This window comes from Stenella coeruleoalba (genome assembly GCF_951394435.1).
Source record: "Stenella coeruleoalba genome assembly, chromosome: 8".
NCBI lineage: Eukaryota > Metazoa > Chordata > Mammalia > Artiodactyla > Delphinidae > Stenella > Stenella coeruleoalba.
In genome coordinates this window covers 44,604,548-44,624,220 of record NC_137154.1, presented here as the reverse complement: position 1 = coordinate 44,624,220, position 19,673 = coordinate 44,604,548, and the positions used below count along the sequence as shown (strand labels likewise).

At 40.2% G+C, this 19,673-nt stretch overlaps 2 protein-coding genes across 3 annotated transcripts in view; one reads left to right on the top strand and one right to left on the bottom strand.

Annotated features, from left to right (window-relative positions):
* Nucleotides 1–19,670, bottom strand: part of IRAG1 (inositol 1,4,5-triphosphate receptor associated 1) — a 177,851-nt gene extending 158,181 nt beyond the window's left edge. For both annotated transcript variants that reach the window (XM_079929977.1, XM_079929978.1), the window contains exon 1: nucleotides 19,586–19,670. The gene's annotated coding sequence lies outside the window, so the exon portion shown is untranslated. The remainder of the gene's footprint in view (nucleotides 1–19,585) is intronic.
* LOC307190385 (large ribosomal subunit protein eL42-like) lies at nucleotides 12,154–16,557 on the top strand (the record flags this gene model as incomplete). The annotated part of the gene is made up of 2 exons (XM_079929552.1): nucleotides 12,154–12,176; nucleotides 16,242–16,557. 2 exons carry the CDS (start codon nucleotides 12,154–12,156, stop codon nucleotides 16,555–16,557), a joined length of 339 nt encoding a protein of 112 aa, XP_079785678.1.
* Nucleotides 19,671–19,673: the final 3 nt, after the last annotated feature.

Sequence of the window (19,673 nt, the reverse complement as noted above, 5' to 3'; positions counted from 1 at the left end):
TACCTTAAAAAATAACAAAAAAGCCACCAGAGGGCTTCCCTGGTGGCGCAGTGGTTGAGAGTCCGCCTGCCAATGCAGGGGACACGGGTTCGTGCCCCGGTCCGGGAAGATCCCACATGCCGCGGAGCGGCTGGGCTCGTGAGCCATGGCCGCTGAGCCTGCGCGTCCGGAGCCTGTGCTCCACAACGGGAGAGCCCACAACAGTGAGAGGCCTGCGTACCGCAAAAAAAAAAAAAAAAAAAGCCACCAGAAAATAACACATGTTGGCAAGGATGTAGAGAAATTGGAAGCCTTGTGCACTGCTGGTAGGAAGGTGAAATGCTGCAGCCACTATGGAAAACAATATCATGGTTTCTCAAAAAATTACAAATAGAATTATTGTATGATCCAGCAACTCCATTTCTGAGTATATACACAAAAGAATTAAAAGCAGGGTCTTGAGGAGATATTTATACTGCCATGTTCATAGCAGCATTACTCACAGTAGCCCAAAGGTGGAAGCAACCCAAGTACCCATTGATGGATAAACAAAATATATACATACAGTGGAATATTATTCAGCCTTTAAAAGGTAGGAAATTCTGAACATGCTGCAACATGGATGAACCTTGAGAACACTAGGCTAAGTGACATATGCCAGTCACAAAAAAACAAATTGTTTGATTCCACTCACCTAATCAAATTCATAAAGACAGGAAGTAGAATGTTGATTCAGGGGCTAGGGGATGGGGAGAATGGAGAATTTAATGGGTATAGAGTTTCAGTTTTGCAAGATGAAAAGAATTCTGGAGATTTTTTTATACAACAATGTGAATGAACTTACCACTACTGAACTGTACACTTAAAAAGAGTTAAGATGGTAGATTTTATGTCATGTGTATCTTACCACAATTAAAACATTTTTAATTTAAAAAAAAAAGAAAAGCATTGTGCACGAGCTGCCTTTCTCTGCCTTCTCTTTATAACAGTGTTTGAGGATTACCATTTGGATGAGAAGGGGCCTTTAGAATACCTGCCCAAATCTGCAGGAGCGCTATGTGTTTAATATAGTATAACATCTGCCATTGGTGGCGGAGGGGGTGGGGCACCAGGCATTGTGCTCAGTACGGTACTTTACTTGTGGTTCCTTTTTCTTTTTTTAAAATTTTTATTTATTTACTTATTTATTTTTGGCTGTGTTCGGTCTTCATTGCTGAGTGCAGGCTTTCTCTAGTTGCGGCGAGTAGGGGCTACTCTTCATTGTGGTGCACGGACTTCTCATTGCGATGGCTTCTCTTGTTGTGGAGCATGGGCCCTAGGCGCGCAGGCTTCAGTAGTTGTGGCACATGGGCTCAGTAGTTGTGGCTCGTGGGCTCAGTAGCTGTGGCTCGTGGGCTCTAGATCACAGGCTCAGTAGTTGTGGTGTGTGGCACACGGGCTTAGTTGCTCTGAGGCATGTGGGATCTTCCTGGACCAGGGCTTGAACCCATGTCCCCTGCGTTGGCAGGTGGATGCTTAACCACTGTGCCACCAGGGAAGCCCCATGGTTTCTTATTTAATCCACATGAAGACCCTAGGGGGTAGGTCTAATTATTAGGGATGAAACTCAGACTTCAACGGGTTAAAGTCACAGTCTGTGACTTACCAAGTCACAGAGCTAACACATCAGTGACCCTGAGACCTGACCCCAGGTCCAGTAGGGCTCCGAGGCTGGGTGGCCAGCACCACACCACACTGCCTCCCTGGCAGAGGCTGACTTTTCAAGGTCCATTTCAGGCTCCTTCCCAGCACGATCAGAACCCTGGTGTAAGAGGCTCTCTATCTTCCCCATTCCTACCACTGCCCCCATGAAACGTTAAATAAACGTACAAGGATAACTTTCCTCTTACCTCTTTGCAGCCGCCGCCCCAAGAGGCCCACCCAGACCAAATCACACACAGGAGGCGGCCAGCGGTGTGGTAGGTGGTATGCTGTCCTGGAAGGGAGACCGAGAGCTTTCCAGCCAAAGGGCCCTGGGTTGAAAGCCCAGTGCCACCGCTACGTAGCTGTTTGACACTGAGCACGTGACACCCTCTTTGAGCCTGATTCATTATCTGTAAAATGGGATAAGTGATCCTCACCTTGTAGGGTGGTTAAAGGGTTTAAATGAGTATGTATACAGTCCTTCCTCAGCATCCGCAGAGAATCAGTTCCAGGAGCTTCCTCAGACGCCAAAATCCACGCATGTTCAAGTCGCTTATATAAAATGGGTACAGTGGGCCCTCCGTATCCGTGGGTTTTTCATCCATGGATTCATCTAACCTAGTACTGAGTGGTTGGTTGAATCAGAAGCTGTGAAACCCATTTAGGTCTTTAATGCATTTTGAGTTTATTTTTGTGTATGGTGTTAGGGAGTGTTCTAATTTCATTCCTTTACATGTAGCTGTCCAGTTTTCCCAGCACCACTTATTGAAGAGACTGTCTTTTCTCCATTGTATATTCTTGACTCCTTTGTCATAGATTATACCAAAGGTATAAGGCCAGACACTATAAAACTCCTAGAGGAAAACACAGGCAGAACACTCTGACATAAACCACAGCAAGATCTTTTTTGACCCACCTCCTAGAGTAATGAAAATAGAAACAAAAATAAACAAATGGGACCTAATTAAACTTAACAGCTTTGGCACAGCAAAGGAAACCATAAACAAGAAGAAAAGACAACCCTCAGAATGGGAGAAAATATTTGCAAATGAAGCAATTGACAAGGGATTAATCTCCAAAATATACAAACAGCTTATGCAGCTCAATATCAAAAGAACAGACAACTCAACCCAAAAATGGGAGGAAGACCTAAATAGACATTTCTCCAAAGAAGACACAGAGATGGACAAGAGGCACATGAAAAGATGCTCAACATCACTAATTATTAGAGAAATGCAAATCAAAACTACAAAGAGGTGTCACCTCACACTGGTCAGAATGGCTGTCATCAAAAAATCTACAAACAATAAATGCTGGATAGGGTGTGGAGAAGAGGGAACCCTCTTGCACTGTTCGTGGGAATGTAAATTGATAGTCACTATGGAGAACTGTACAGAGGTTCCTTAAAAAACTAAAAATAGAGCTACCATTCAACCCAGCAATCCCACTACTGGGCATACACCCTGAGAAAACCATAATTCAAAAAGAGTCATGTACCACAATGTTCATTGCAGCTCTATTTACAATAGCCAGGATGTGGAAGCAACCTAAATGTCCATCAACAGAGAAGTGGAGAAAGAAGATGTGGTACATATATACAGTGGAATATTAGCCATAAAAAGGAACGAAATTGGGTCATTTGCAGAGATGTGGATGGGCCTAGAGACTGACATACAGAGTGAAGTAAGTCAGAAAGAGAAAAACAAATATCATACATTAACTCATATATGTGGAATCTAGAAAAATGGTAGGAGATCTTATTTGCAAAGCAGAAATAGAGACACAGATGTAGAGAACAAATGTATGGAAGGAAGGGGGAAGGGGTGGGATGAATTGGGAGATTGGGATTGACATGTATACACTATTGATACTATGTATAAAATAGCTAACTAATGAGAAACTACTCATTAGTTATAGTAGTATAGCACAGGGAACTCTACTCAGTGCTCTGTGGTGACCTAAACGGGAAGGAAATCCAAAAAAGAGGGGATATATATATATACATATAGCTGCTTCACTTTGCTGTACAGCAGAAACTAACACAACATTGTAAAGCAACTATACTCCAATAAAAAATTCATTTAAAAAAAATAGACGAAGCAGCTGCGAAACCCAGCAGATTCAGAGGGCCAACTGCGTATACAAAATCTGTGTTGTCAGCCAAGGTTGCCTGTCCTCTGAAATTCAAAAACACTGGCTTGAATCTTATTTCAGCCTCTGCCAGGGACAAGATCCATCTAGAGATTTATTCCTGCACAAATCGGAATTGTGTCACTTTCCTTCGAAGCCAAAGAGGCTTGGTTTTAAATACTATTTTCTTCTCTGTTATCCATGAAAATTTCCAAGAACTGTGCCGGGTCCATCATAATCACTTTGAGGACCAAGAGGTCAAAGGAGGGGTAGAAAGGAACAGTCCTCCTTCTTAAAGCAGAGCTGGACCCCTCCACAGATGACTTCCGGGAGGACTTGATCTGTTCTGAGGTTTTCTGATCTAAGAAACAGAAAACCCAACCTGAAGGCATTAAATACCAGGCAACTTATTTGTCCCCAAAGCCTAAAGTTCAGAGGCAGGGTGAGCTTCTAGCACTGGGTTGTTCAGAGGCTCCCAATGTTTAGCAGGCTACACCTGCTTGCCTGAGTCTCTCCCCTCCCCCTCTCACCCCCATCAGCTCTTTCCAAACTGGCCTCTTGGGGTAGCAGGATGGCTCCTGGCAGCTTCCAGGGCGACATGCTTCCTCATTCACAGCTAATGGATCGATGTGGTCACATGCCCACTCCTATGCCAAGGGGGTTGATATTATGTTGATGACTTAGGTCAGTTGGAACCTACCCCAAAACCAAAAGTTGACTTGATCCTTGACTTAAACCACATTGTAGTTATACACGGTGGGATAGCTACTGGTGGGCAACCGTATTATCTGCTACAAAACCCTTTATCAGTGTGCGTGTGTGTCATCCTGTATGTGTGATATGCCAGTGTGTGTAAAGTATGAGTGTGCTATGTGTATGTGATGTGTCTGTGTGAGAATGTGTGTGAGATGTGTGTATATAAGTGTAGGTGTGCTTGGTAATCATTTTGCAATGTACACAGGTCAAATCATTACGCTGTGCACCTTAAACTTATACAGTGCTGGATGTCAATCATATCTCAATAAAACTGGAAAAATTTTAAAACCGTACTATGCTATGTGATTGTGTGTATATGTGTGTATGTGAAATGTGTGTGTGTGCTGAGAAGAACAAGTGTCCAAATTAAGTGTCGCTTCTGTTTGGGGCCTTTCACTCTGATCTCTGCTGCTATCACCTTGATGGCCACTAAGGGGCACTGTGCTCCCCTTTTAACCCTCTGGCCAATGTGTGTACAAAATCCTTTTCCCCTAAGCACAGATGAGAGGTTGGAAATTTTTAAAACAACTATACTAACAAAAACGAACAGAACGGAAATCAATTCAGAGAGCATAAGAAACATTCAAAGTTGTTTCTTACAACGTACATTGCGGAGCCAATAATTACCTCCTGTTTTCCGCAAAGCGCTGTCTGCCTTTGAGTCTTTCCAGCTCCTGGCTGTGACTTAGGGACACCGTCTCACTCCCTGCTTTGCAGAACAGTCTCCAAGAAACATGTTCCCTCGCAGCCAAGGCCAAAACTCCCATCTGTGCTCACCATTTCACCTCAGGGCCCTTCCTCCCCACCCCCTCCTCTCTCCCTCCTCCCATCACTGTTCCAGGAGACTGCCCTTCCCAGCAGCAAGGGGCCCACAGTAAAACAGCTTCATTATACTCTGCAGGCTAAGAAGCAGCACGATCTAAACACAGAAAGGTGGCCTCATGCTCTCCATCAGCGCACTTTAGACTCCGACGAGAGACCAGAAGGTCACCTGCTCCCCAACCCCTAGTCTGGTGCGGGTTCTAGCTGCCTGGCCTGCTGTCCAGCCCCTCCCCTTCCCCTTTCCCGTCCCTGTCCCCTTCCCTGCCCTCGCCTGGGCCCTGGCCAATCGGGCGGAACCAGTCCTGTGCAGCCCTCTACTGCCCTCTACTGGGGTTTTGCTTACACAGCCCTGGAGTTCACCAGCACCCCGGGACTACAGGACTCTTCCCCAACTCTTTCAGAGTCCCCCTTTGGTCTGGCCGCTGGAACATAACTCACCAATATTTTAACCCACCCATCGCTTCTCAGATGCTTAATTAATCTTTTTAAAGCTGTAAGGGATTTAAAACTCTCATTCCCCAGGGCCAGGGTGAAAATTGAAAGAACTTACTTTTTCATTCATACATGATTCAAATGTTTATTGCACGCTGTTTGCTAGACTCCGTGCTGGCACTAAGGACACAAAAAGGAATAAGAAAGAAACTATCCCAAAAAGGAATAAATAAGATGCTGGGATAAAATATAACAAGGAGAAGCTACTTGGATGAAGAGGAAGCAACTCTTCCTCACTGCAACTTTTGTTCTCCTCCTGCCCATCTCCACATAACAGCCAGAGTGACAATGTTATACACCGAGAAGTTGGAACATGTCACTTTCCTACTTCAAATCCATTAAGTGCTTCCATTTGTATTTAGGACAAAACCAAGCTGTCCCTACAAAATCTGGCCTATCTTTCCACTCCATCTTGTGTCCTTCTCTCCTGTGTTTTCATGTGCTCACCACACTTGTCTTTTTTTAGCTTCTGCAAATAAGGCAAGCTGTTTTCTGTCTCCCAACCTTTGGATATGCAGCTCCCTCTACCTCGAATGCTCCTACCTTCGTCTCCATGAAACTGGTTACTTCTTATTCTTCAAATGTCAGCCTAAATGTCACCCATCAGCAAGACCTTCTCTGTCTTCCCCATCCAAAACATGTCCACTTCTAGTTCTATCTGATATCAAAACATATTTTGAAACTTCAATTAATAAAGCAGTTTGATATGAGAAGAAATTAATGAAACCAAAGAAAAATAAGAAATAGACTCTAACGCACAAGGGAATTTACTGTAAAGGTGGAAAGGTGAGATTTCAAATCATTGGGGAAAAGAGTAAATAAAATAAAAGTAAGTAGTGGTAGCACAACTAGTCAGTACCTACTGAGATAAGAACAAAGCTGGGCTCTTATCTCACTCCTTACACCCAAGTCAATTCCAGATAGATCAAATATGAACTGTAAAAAATAAATCATAAAATATCTCTAAAAAGGGGCTTAACTAAATACTAATCTAAGAAAGAGGCTTTTCTGAGAAGGCTATGAAATCCAGAAGCCAGAAGGGGAAAAGTTAGTCAACTTGTCTAGGTAGCAATGTAACTTTGGTATGAAAAAAAAGGAAAACAACAACAAAAACTGAAACTTAAATGAAAGGCTAGGTTCCAAAACAGGGAAAACAAATTTAAAACATATTTGTCAAAGAGCTCTTTTCCTTAACTTAAATAGAACTGATATAAATGAATATATATATATATATATATATATATATATATTTAAAAGCCCAACAGAAAAGTGTGCAAAGGATAGAAAGAGATCATAGAAAAGCAAATTCAAAGGATGATAAACATGCAGAAAGATGCTCTCACTCATGTATACTTAAAGAAATGCAAATCAAAATGGTAAGAAAACATTTTTTTTTTTCACTTATCAAACTGGTACAAGGCTTCTCTGATGCTGGCAGGGATGTGAAGAAATTAATCCTCTCATCCACTTTTGATGGGAGGGGGGTACAAATTGATGCAATTTCTTACTACAGGTAAATCTGATAAATACAAAAATTTTAAAGGCACATGTCTTTTCATATAGCAAAAAATATGGTTATACCTACAAAAATTCAGTCACATATGTACAGTTATCTTTCTGGCAGAATTTTTATAAAAGCAAAACCCAAAGTGTCCATTAAAAGTGAAATAAATTATCCATCATCTATGATTCCATACATAGAAAATCCCAAAGATGCCATGGAAAAACTACTAGAGCTCATAGATGAATTCTGTGAAGTTGCAGGATACAAAATTATTATATATAGAAACTGTTGCATGTCTATACTAACAATACACTATCAGAAAGAGAAATTAAGAAAACAGTCCCCTTTACAAACCCATCAAAAAGAATAAAATACCTAGGAATAAATCTAACCGAGGAGGTAAAAGGACTGTATTCAGAAAGCTATAAGACACTCATGAAAGAAATTGAAGATGACACCAACAGATGGAAAGATACACCATGTTCATGGATTGGAAGAATTAATATTGTTAAAATAACCACACTACCCAAGGCAATCTACAGATTCAGTGCAATCCACATCAAAATACCAATGGCATTTTTCACAAAACTAGAACAAATAATTTAAAAACTTGTATGGAAACACAAAAGAACCCAAATAGACAACAATCACAATCACCTTCACTTCAGACTATACTACACAGTCACAGTCATCAAAACTGTGTAGTACTGGCACAAAAGCAGACACAGAAATCAATGGAACAGAATAAAAAGTCCAGAAATAAACCCATGCACTTATGGTCAATTAATCTACAACAAAGGAGGCAAGAAGATACAATGAAGAAAAAACAGTCTCTTCAATAAGTGGTGCTGGGAAAACAGGACAGCTACATGGAAAAGAATGAAATTAGAACATTTTCTCACACCATATACAAAAATAAACTCAAAATAGGTTAAAGACCTAGGTGTAAGACTGGATACCATAAAACTCCCAGAGGAAAATATAGGCAGAACATTCTTTGACATAAATCATAGCAAGTTTTTTTGGATCTCTCTCCTAAGGCAAAGGAAACAAAAGCAAAAATAAACAAATGGGACCTAATTAAACTTAAAAGCTTTTGCACAGCAAAGGAAACCATCAACAAAATGAAAAGACAACCTACTGAATGAGAAAATATTTTCAAATAATATGACCAATAAGGAGTTACTATCCAAAGTATATAAATAGCTCATGCAACTCAATATAAAATAAATAAACCTGATTAAAAAATGGGCAGAAGAACTGAATAGACATTTTTCTAAAGAAGACCTACAGATGATCAAAGGCACATGAAAAGACACTCAACATTGCTAATCATCAGGGAAATGCAAATCAAAACCCCAATGAGATATCACTTCACACCTGTCAGAATGGCTATCATCAAAAACATTACAAATAAATGTTGGTGAGGGTGCAGAGGAAAGGAAACCCTCTTGCACTGTTGGTGGGAATACAAATTGGTACAGCCACTGTGGAAAACAGTATGGAGTTTCCTCAAAAAACTAAAAATAGAACTATCATATCATCCAGCAATTCTACTCCTGGGTATATCTCCGAAGCAAATGAAAACACTAATTTGAAAAGATACATGCACCCATATGTTAAAAGCACCATTATTTGCAATAGCCAAGATATGGAAGCAACCCAAGTGCCCATCAACAGATGATTGGATAAAGAAGATGTGATACATATATATACACACACACATATACATACAATGGAATACTACTCAGCCATGAATAATAATGAAATTCTGCCATTTGCAACAACATGGATGGACCTGGAGGGTATTATTCTTAGTGAAATAAGTCACAAAGACAAATACTGTATGTTATCACTTACATGTGGAATCTAAAAGATACAACAAAGGAATGAATATAACAAAACAGTAACAGATTCACCAATATAGAGAACAAACTAGTGGTTATGAGTTGGGAGAAGGAAGGGGGGATGGGCAAGATAGGTGTAGAAGATTAAGAGGTACAAAATCCTATGTATAAAGTAAGTAAGCTAGAAAGATATATTGTACAGAACAGGAAATGTGGCTAATATTCTATAATAATTGTAAATGGGGTATAATCTATAAAATTTTTGAATCACTATGTTGTATACCTGAAACTAATATCAACTGTACCTCAATAAAAAATAAATAACATTTTAAAAAAATACATTATGGTACTGGCACAAAAACAGACACATAGACCGATGTAACAGAGTAAAGAGTCCAGAAATAAACCCACAACTTATGGTCAATTAATTACAACAAAGGAGGCAAGAATATACAACCGGCAAAAGATAGTCTCAATAAATGGTGCTGGGAAAACTGGACAACTACATGCAGAAGAATCAAACTGTGACTACTCTCTCACACCATACACTAAAACAAACTCAAAATGAATTAAAGACTTAAATATAAGCCCTGGAGTCATAAAACTTCTAGAAGAAAACCTAGGCAGTATGCTCTTTGACATTGGTCTTTGTAACTTTTTTGGATACGTCTCCTCAGGCAAGGGAAACAAAAGCAAAAATAAACAAATGGAACTATATCAAACTAAACAGCTTTTGCACAGTGAAGAAAACTATCAACAAAAGGAAAAGGCCACCTACAGAATGGGAGAATATATTTGCAAACTATTTGTCCAATAAGAGGTTAATATCCAAAATAGACAAAGAACTCACATAACTCTACATCAAAAAAACAAACAGCCGGATTTTTTAAAATGGGCAGAAAACCTGAATAGATGTTTTTCCAAGAAAGACATACAGATGGCCAACATGCACATGAAAAGATGCTCAGCATCACTAATCATCAGGGAAATCAAAGCAAAACCACAATGAGATACTACCTCACATCTGTCAGAATGGCTATTATCAAAAAGATTACAAATAACAAATGTTGGTGAGCATGTGGAGAAAAGTGAACTCTCTTGCACTGTTGGGAATGCAAATTGGTTCAGCTAATATGGAAAAGAATATGGAAAAAAATAGAACTACCATATGACCCAGCAGTTCCACTCCTGAGTATTTATCTGAAGAGAACAAAAACACTAATTCAAAAAAAAATGCACCTGTATGTTCATTGCAGCATTATTTACAATAGCAAAGATATGGAAGCAACCTAAGTGTCCATCAGTAGATGACCGGATAAAGAAGATGTGGCACGTATATAATGGAATACTACTCAGGCATTAAAAGGAATGAAATTTTGCCATTTGCAACAACATGGATGGACATGGAGGGTATTATGCTAAGTGAAATAAGTCAGACAGAGACATATACTGTATGCTTCCACTTATATGTGGAATCTAACAAAATAAAACAAATACACAAATATAACAAAGCAGAAACAGAGTTACAGATACAGAGAACAAACAGGTGGTTGCCAGAGGGGAGGAGTAGGAGAAGGAAAGAAATAGGTGAGAGAGATTAAGAGGTACAAACTTCCAGCTGCAAAATAAATGCCACAAGTATGAAATGTACATTGGCGGGAATATAGTCAATAACTATGTAATATCTTTGTATAGTGACATATTGTAACTAGACTTATTGTGGTGATCAGTGTGGAATATATAGAAATATTAAATCTCTAAGTTGTGTAACAGGAAATAACATAGTGTAGAAGTCAATTATGTATATATATAACTAATTCATTTTGTTATAAAGCAGAAACTAACACACCATTGTAAAGCAATTATACTCCAATAAAGATGTAAAAAAAATTATACTTCAAAAACAAACAAACAAATTTTAAAACTCATAGAAAAAAAGATCAGATCTGTGGTTACCAGAGGCAAGGGTTGGGCGGAGGGGGAATTGGATGAAGGCAGTCAAAAGGTACAAACCTCCAGTTATAAGGTAAGTAAGTACTAGGGATGTAATGTACAACATCGTAAATATAGTTAACACTGCTGTATGTTTTATATGAAAGTTGTTAAGAGAGTGAATCCTGAGTTCTCATCTCAAGAAAAAAAAGTGTTTTTTTCTATTTCTTTAATTTTGTATCTATATGAGATGATGGATGTTCCCTAAACTTATTGTGATAATCACTTCATGATATATGTAAATCAAATGATTATGCTGTACACCTTAAACTTATATAGCGCTGTATGTCACTTATCTCTATACAACTGGAAGAAAAAAATTATCTGTCATTTACATGATGCAATTATGTGCAGAGATTAGAGAGAATAAGGGTGATCTGGACATGCCAATGGGGAAAGACTTTTAATACATTATTGTTAATAATTTAATTTTAATTAACTTTATTAATTCTCTTTTATTCTTGAAAGCATGCTATACAGGAAAATGATCCCCTTTGTATAATTTATAGCATTGACACATATATGGGTAAGTGTATTTTTTTTTCCTGGAAGGAATCACAGGTTTTGCTTTTTACCTTTGGAGAGAGAAAATGAGATGGGAAGGGAAGGAGTGAGATTTTCCCTTTTCATTTTGTACTTCTCTGGAGTAAAGTTAAAGGACTTGAAAACTTTTACCTTGGATTTATATTATATTTTAACATTTTTTTTAATTTGCCACTCAACTGTTTGTAATGAAATTATGGTCTCAGCTATGAATGCCCCTTTCAATATATGTTCTGTGATAAACAACAGAATTCCTTTAAGCGTGTCTCCTTTACAGTGAGCGAGATGTGAACACTTTCTTAATCGAATGCACTGGAGGGATGCTGCATTAGCAAGGGGCTTTCATGCCATTTTCCAGGGTTGGAGGGGTGGATGTGAGGACATAGGCTAGAGCCTGCCCCAGCCATGGCCAAGAGCGCTGTCCCTCTGTAACCCTGCTGCCTCGGCCTTCGTAGGATAACCTTTTCACAAAACTCAAAAACTTGAGGAACTTCCCTGGTGGTGCAGTGGTTAAGAATCTGTCTGCCAATGCAGGGGACATGGGTTTGAGCCCTTGTTTGGGAAGATCCCACATGCCACAGAGCGACTAAGCCCATGCGCCACAACTACTGAGCCTGCACTCTAGAGCCCGTGAGCCACAACTACTGAGCCCGTGTGCCACAACTACTGAAGCCCACACCCCTAGAGCCCGTGCTCCACAACGAGAAGCCACCACAATGAAAAGCCCGCACACCACAACGAAGAGTAGTCCCTGCTCACCACAAATAGAGAAAGCCTGCAAGCAGCAATGAAGACCCAACCTAGCCAAAAATATAATTAATTAATTTTAAAAAAACAAAAAAACAACTTGAGCCTCAGGGCAGCCTACATTCTCTAAAGGGCTCCTGCCCAAGCCAGGGCCCCAGACCACCCACACTGATGGCCTGTGCCCTTTCCTGCATCCCAGAAGCTGGGCTATTGCTTGTCCAGTGACTCCAGAACAGCTCCAGTTTACCCAAATCAGCCAACTTCTCTGCTATCCCATGGTAGAACCACACTGCTATGGACTGACTTGTCTTCCCCCCAGAACTCATATATTAATTAAGTCCTAACCCCCAGTGCAATGGTATGTGGAGATGGGGCCTTTGGGAGGTAAATAGGGTTAGCTAAGGTCATGGGGGTGGGTCCCTTACGGTGCGATTAGTGCCTTGTCAGAAAGCTTGCTTTCCTCTCCCTCAGTGATGTGAGGACACAGCCAGAAGGTGGCAATCTGCAAGCAAGGAAGAAAGCCCTCACCAGGTAACCTAATCAGCAGGCGCCTTGATCTTGGATTTACCAGCCTCCAGAACTGTGAGATAAATTCCTGTTGTTTAAGCCTCCCAGTCTTGGTATTTTGTTATGGCAGCCCAAGCTGACAATTATACACACATTCTCCAATGAAAGCTGAATTCCTCCTAAGGGATTGTCCTTCTTTGGGTATGCTCCCTCAGCCCTAGGGTACCAAAGTGTCTTTACATCATAGGGTTACTCATTTATCACAATTAATAATTCTTTATGTTATACTTCCTCTATTTAACCTCCTGTGTGATTTCTGTCTCCTGATTGGACCCGAACTGCTTCACCAATATTTTCTATCTTAGCACTTACTTATTTCATAGCACTTATCCTAATTTGTAATTTTTTTAATTTAATTACTTGTTGCTTGTGTGTCTCCCACTAGACCATACACTCCATGGTGACAAGGACCGTGTCTCTCTTCTGTATCTTTTTCAGTACATAGTCGGTACTTGGTAGACCCTTACTGACTAAGTGGAAAGCAGTAAAGCGTAGTGATTAAGAGTGTGGATTCTGGAGCCATACTCTGTGGGTTAAAATCCTGGCTCAGCCTCTTAAAAACTGTGACCTGGAGCAGAGTACTTAACTATGCTTCAGTTTCCCCATCTGTAAAATGGGGATAATAATGGTACATACCTCATAGGACTTTTGTGAAAATTAAATTGGTTAATATACATAAAACTTCTAGAAGAGTTCCTGACACATAGAAAGTGCTGTATATACTATGTTATGTGAAGAAAGGTCAAAGGACATGAAGGTAGTCTGGTGACTGGTGGAAGGATCATCATCTTCAAATATCTGAAGGACTATCATGTACAAGACCCAATTAGACAAAACTCCAACAGAAATGGAAAAGTATAGAAAAGAAGGTGGGCTAATAACAAAGCATTTGAAATGGCTTTAGCCGTCCTAAAGTGACCAGTCATTCTGGTTTGCCTGGCTCTGTGTAGGTTTTAAAACTGAAAGTCCTACCCTGGGAGACCACTTGGTCCCAGGCAAACCACATGGCTGATCACTCTAGCTGTCCCCAACAAGACTTTCTTCATGAAGTAGTGAGTGTCCCTTCCTGACAGATTTGAGCAAAAGCCAAAGAGCCATGGTTCAGGGATGTTAGAGAAATTATTCCCATGTGAGGAAGAAACTGGGACTAGAAGAACTTTAATCCAGATAAAAAAGCATATTTTAACAGAGAAGTAACATGCATCTGGAGACAGGAAAACCCTAGTTCAAATTCTGGCTCTGCCACTTACAAGCTGTGTGATCTTGGATAACTTAACTTCCTGAGCCTCAGTTCCTCGATCTATAAAATAGGAATAATCGTCCCTAACTTGTAAGGTTGTCATCCGGATTAGATATAATGGATGTAAAGTGATTTGCACAGTGTCTGACGTAATGTAAGTACGTCCAACTCTAGGATTCTCTAAGCCCAGGGTTTCTCAGCAGCGGTTCTCTAAGTGTGGTCCCTGGACCAAGAACACCAACATCACCAGGAACTCATTAGAAATGCAAATTCTCCATCTCACCCCACACCTACTGAATCAGAAACTGGGATTGGGACCCAGAAATCTGAGTTTTAACTAGCTCTCCAGGTGATGCTTGTTACATTAAAGAGTTTGAAAAGCACTGCTGTAAGCAACAGTCCTGTCTCTGAAACAGAAGAATGGGAAATCTCTCCAAAACTTGAAAAGTTTTCCCTTTATCCCACCATAATATAAAATTATTTTAAAATAAGAATAGTGCTGAAATGTTGATCCAAATGCCTTTTAAAATTACATATATATGTAAACAGGCTTCGTAAACAGGCTTCACTGGCAGGAGTCATCTACACTCTGGGGTAAATATTGATATTTCAGTATGACCGGGCCTTGGCATGCCCTCAGCGAAAAAGCACTGATAAATTGGCTTACTTTGGTTACACTGTGTAAACCACTAACTTGACCAATCATAAACTACACAGTTGAGTTGATTTCCCACACTCATAGAGGGGGTAAGTCGGTAGGATAGCTGGAAAAGAATTTCTTAAGTTGTTATAACATACTTCTTTAGGCGGAAAGTCACCCTGAGGGTAAGTAAAAAGAATTCTCACTGGAGTGCACATTAATTTTTTCTCTGCCCTAACAAGTCCCAGAATATAGTGGTATGTTTATCACATACACAAATCTGGACAAAGAATCAGGTAAAAGTATTTTTAAACTGTTCTAAACTCATTTTATAAACAGACATCTTTTAATATACAAAATCTAAGATAACTCAGTCAAAATAATCCATCTTTCCTTGAATCTGAAATGCTTCTCATGATTTTTAGGGATGAATGAGAAGAACAATCTTCACTTTTCAAAGTTCTGAGAATATCTTCAAAATATTTATTTAAACACTCAAGCAGAAAGCTTCATCTACACAAAGCAATGGTATGCAAATTCCTTGTGTACGTTTGCTTTTGGAAGCAATATCCTTTGCTGTGCTTCCAACTGTGGCTTTTATCAAGCAATTCAAAATCTATTTATGTACTGAGAATTCTAGGCTCCTTACACTGTGAGAGGGGAGTATTTGAAAAATATTCTGACCTTGAGGAAAGTCAGAGGGGAGAAAAGACTACATTCAAAACAGGTATTTTAGGAACTTCCCTGGTGGTGCAGTGGTTAAGACTCTGAGCTCCCAATGCAGGGGGCCCAGGTTCGATCCTTGGTCAGGGAACTAGATCCCCCATGCATGCCACAACTAAGGAGCAGGAGAGCCTCAACTAAGAAGCCTGCCTGCCACAAGTGAGACCCAGCACAACCAAATAAATAAATAAAATATATTTTTTTAAATAGGTATTTTAGGGCTTCCCTGGTGGTGCAGTGCTTAAGAATCCACCTGCCAATGCAGAAGACACAGGTTCAAGCCCTGGTCCAGGAAAATCCCACATGCCACGGAGCAACTAAGCCCATGCGCCACAACTACTGAGCCTGCACTCTAGAGCCTGCGAGTCACAACTACTGAGCACTCGTGCCACAACTACTGAAGCCTGCGCACCGCAACGAAGAGTAGCCCCTGCTCGCCGCATCTAGAGAAAGCCCGCGCGCAGCAACGAAGTCCCAACGCAGCCAAAAATAAATAATAATTAATAAAATAAATATATTTTTTTAAATCTTTAAAAAAAGAAAAGGTATTTTAGCTTGTTTCCCTGCTGATAGCAGTCTTGCAAACACGGTGAATGTTCCTAAAACCAGCCGGACTTTCTGCAAGAAATGTGGCAGGCACCAACCCCACAAAGTCACACAGTATGAGAAGGTCAAGGGAAAGCGGCATTATGACAGGAAGCAGAGTGGCTATGGTGGCCAGATTAAGTCGATTTTCCAGAAAAAGGCTAAAACTACAAAGACAATTGTGCTGAGGCTTGCATGCGTTGAGCCCAACTGCAGATCTAAGAGAATGCTGGCTATCAAGAGGTGTAATAAACACTTTGTGCTGGGAGGAGATAAAAAAAGAAAGGGCCAAGTGACCCAGTTCTGAGTTTATTTTGTTTTATTACGAAGAGAATAAAAATTTGAGATTGTTTACTTTTAAAAATAGGTATTTTAAATATACTGTGATATACGGACTTAGAGAACAGACTTGTGGTTGCCAAGGGGGAGGGGGTCGGGGGAGGGATGGAGTGGGAGGCTGGGATTAGCAGATGTAAGCTATTATATATAGAATGGATAAACAACAAGGTCCTACTGTACAGCACAGGGAACTATATTCAATATTCTGTGATAAACCATAATGGAAAAGAATATTTTTAAAAATGTACATATATGTGTAACTGAATCACTTTGCTGTACAGAAGAAATTTTTTTTTACATCTTTATTGGAATATAATTGCTTTACAATGTTGTGTTAGTTTCTTCTGTATAACAAAGTGAATCAGCTATAGGTATACATATATCCCCATATCCCCTCCCTCTTGCGCCTCCCTCCCACCCTCCCTATCCCACCCCTCTGGGTGTACAGCAGAAATTAGCACAATATTGTAAATCAACTATACTTCAATTTTTTTAAATGTAAAAAAAATAAATAAATAAGTATACTGTGATATATACTGTCTTCCAAACTGAATATAGTTCAATGCCAAGCTATTTTTGGAGACAATAAGACGAACAGGCAACAGATTCTTGAATGATATTAACAAGGAAGGTTTCCTGGAGGAGATGGAACACGATAAAATAAAATTTATATTTTAAAGAAACATAAAATTCTTTCTGTCCATTTGGGCCTCCTCCCTCCCTCCCTAATGTGCAGTGTGCATCTGCATCACACGTTAACCAGAGCTCCTCAAAGATGGGATGCCTACTCGACACTAAACATCAATTTTTTTTCTTTCTTCCGACGCGAGCAACATAATTTCTCAGAAGATTCACATTTCTTCCCAACTCTGTAGGTGGTCATAGTGACTTAACAGCTCGATTTGTACATGTTTATCTGGACTATGTATCTTTGGTGAACTTTAGGTAAAATATCAGTGTACCATTTTGATGTATTTGTCTTGCAAACGTGTTGCTATATGACTGTGCCTTCGACTTCTAACAGGTGGAACAGTTCTCAGAACTTCTGAGAGTCTGTCTCGTGGGTTATCATCCTTCAGTTTGGCTTAAATAAAATCCTCTTTCTTCTTCTTAACTTGATTGCTAATTGAATATTTGTCGACAGACACATGATGGATGTCAAAGAATTGGTAAGTTTTAATGCTGGGATGTATTCATTTGTCACTGGCCTTTAAAGAGTGTAATTCTTGCCATTAAGATTTTGCTTGAAACGCTTCCCACATTCTGCCTACTCAAATCCTACCCATCTTTCAAAGCCACTTCAAAGTCCATCTTCTTTCCTTCCTTCAACAAGGATCAATAATAAAATCCTTAAAATAAGAAGGGATCTTGTGCTTCCTACCTTTGGGGACAAAAAGAAAGAGAGGAAGTGAAGAGTTTGAGAGTGTGTGTCCTATCTGAAGTGAGCAAACTCCAAGGGATAGAGAGTTGGTTGCAGTTTCCAAAGTAAAGTCACATGAGTATTGGCCTATCACTTTACACCTCATCTTATTTCCATAACGGTCCCAGGAGACAGATATGACCACCCACCATGGCCTCGCACCATTGGCAGATTACTGTATCCATGTCATAGGGCTGTTCTGAAGATTAAATGAGTTTTGGCAGGTAAAGTGCTGAAACAAGTAAATATTCAATACCTCTTAGTCACCATTATTTAATTTCCACTAGGGGAAGTAAGGACCAATCAATCAAAAGTATTAAGTAACTTGCCCAAACATGCCAGAGATACCACACACTTAGGGATAATTCCTGTGCTAATTTCTTGTCTTGGGAATTCCCAGACCAAGTGGGAAATGTCCAACACCCAACGTACCTGATATACAGACCCGTGGTTGCAACTTCTCTTTTTTTTGGCCGAGACGGGTGGCATGTGGGATGCTATTCCCCCGACCAGGAATCGAACCCGTGCCCCCTCCCTTGGAAGCGTGGAGTTTTAACCACTGGGCCACCAGGGAAGTTCTCCCACCCCTCTCCCACCCAACTCGTCTCCCATCACCAGCTGCAACTTTTATATCCTGAGGCCAGACTGTTACCTGTATTGGTGGGATTTTTTTTCTTTAGGGATTTTTTTCCTTACCCCCTTTTACGTAGGGAATAGCCTTTTAAGGCTTCTAGCATGAACCCAAAGCCTCTAACTCTGTCCCTGTGAGAGCATTAAAACTCAATGCCCTGCAGTAATAGAAAACAGAATCCTGCTTGTACCCACCACCATCTGGGTAGTCTTAGTACAGGCTTCAATTTCTGTTATTCAGATTAGTAGATCTCTCAGCTATGTATCTACAAGGACATGCTATGCTACGCTGTTCTTGTTGTTTTTTAATTCAGCATATCTAGGTGTTTATAGCAGGAGGATTTTCTGGTTATTCTAATTTGCCAGAACTAAGATTTCTATCATAGTTTTTTTTTACTGACAATCAAATTAGTTCTGTTAATCTTTACATTCCCAGTTCTTACCTAAGGGAGCATTTTATATAGTTTTAAATTCCTGAAAATAAGCTCATGTTTTAAAGATGAAAGTTTATCAAAAACCTAGAGGTGGGGCTTCCCTGGTGGCGCAGTGGTTGAGAGTCCGCCTGCCGATGCAGGGAACACGGGTTCGTGCCCCGGTCCGGGAAGATCCCACATGCCGCGGAGCGGCTGGGCCCGTGAGCCATGGCCGCTGAGCCTGCGCGTCCGGAGCCTGTGCTCCGCAACGGGAGAGGCCACAACAGTGAGAGGCTCGCGTACCGCAAAAAAAAAAAAAAAAAAAAAAAAAAAAACCTAGAGGTGGGGAAGGGATAAGGGAAAAAAAAAACACCTAGAAGAAACTATGACATAGATCATAAAACAACTGCCCAGAAAAATATAATGACAAATTATAAGCCTAAAATGTTTTACTAATGATCAGATGTCCTACTACTTCAGAAACAAGCCTTATTTTAATAAATGACAAGGTAAAGCACAATTTAAAAATTCACCTGCAAAGACTTATCCTATTGAAAGGCTCCTCCTAAAGTCGGAGAACCTGAGCCACAGGAGAAACCCTCCCATCGGACAGGCCCTCCC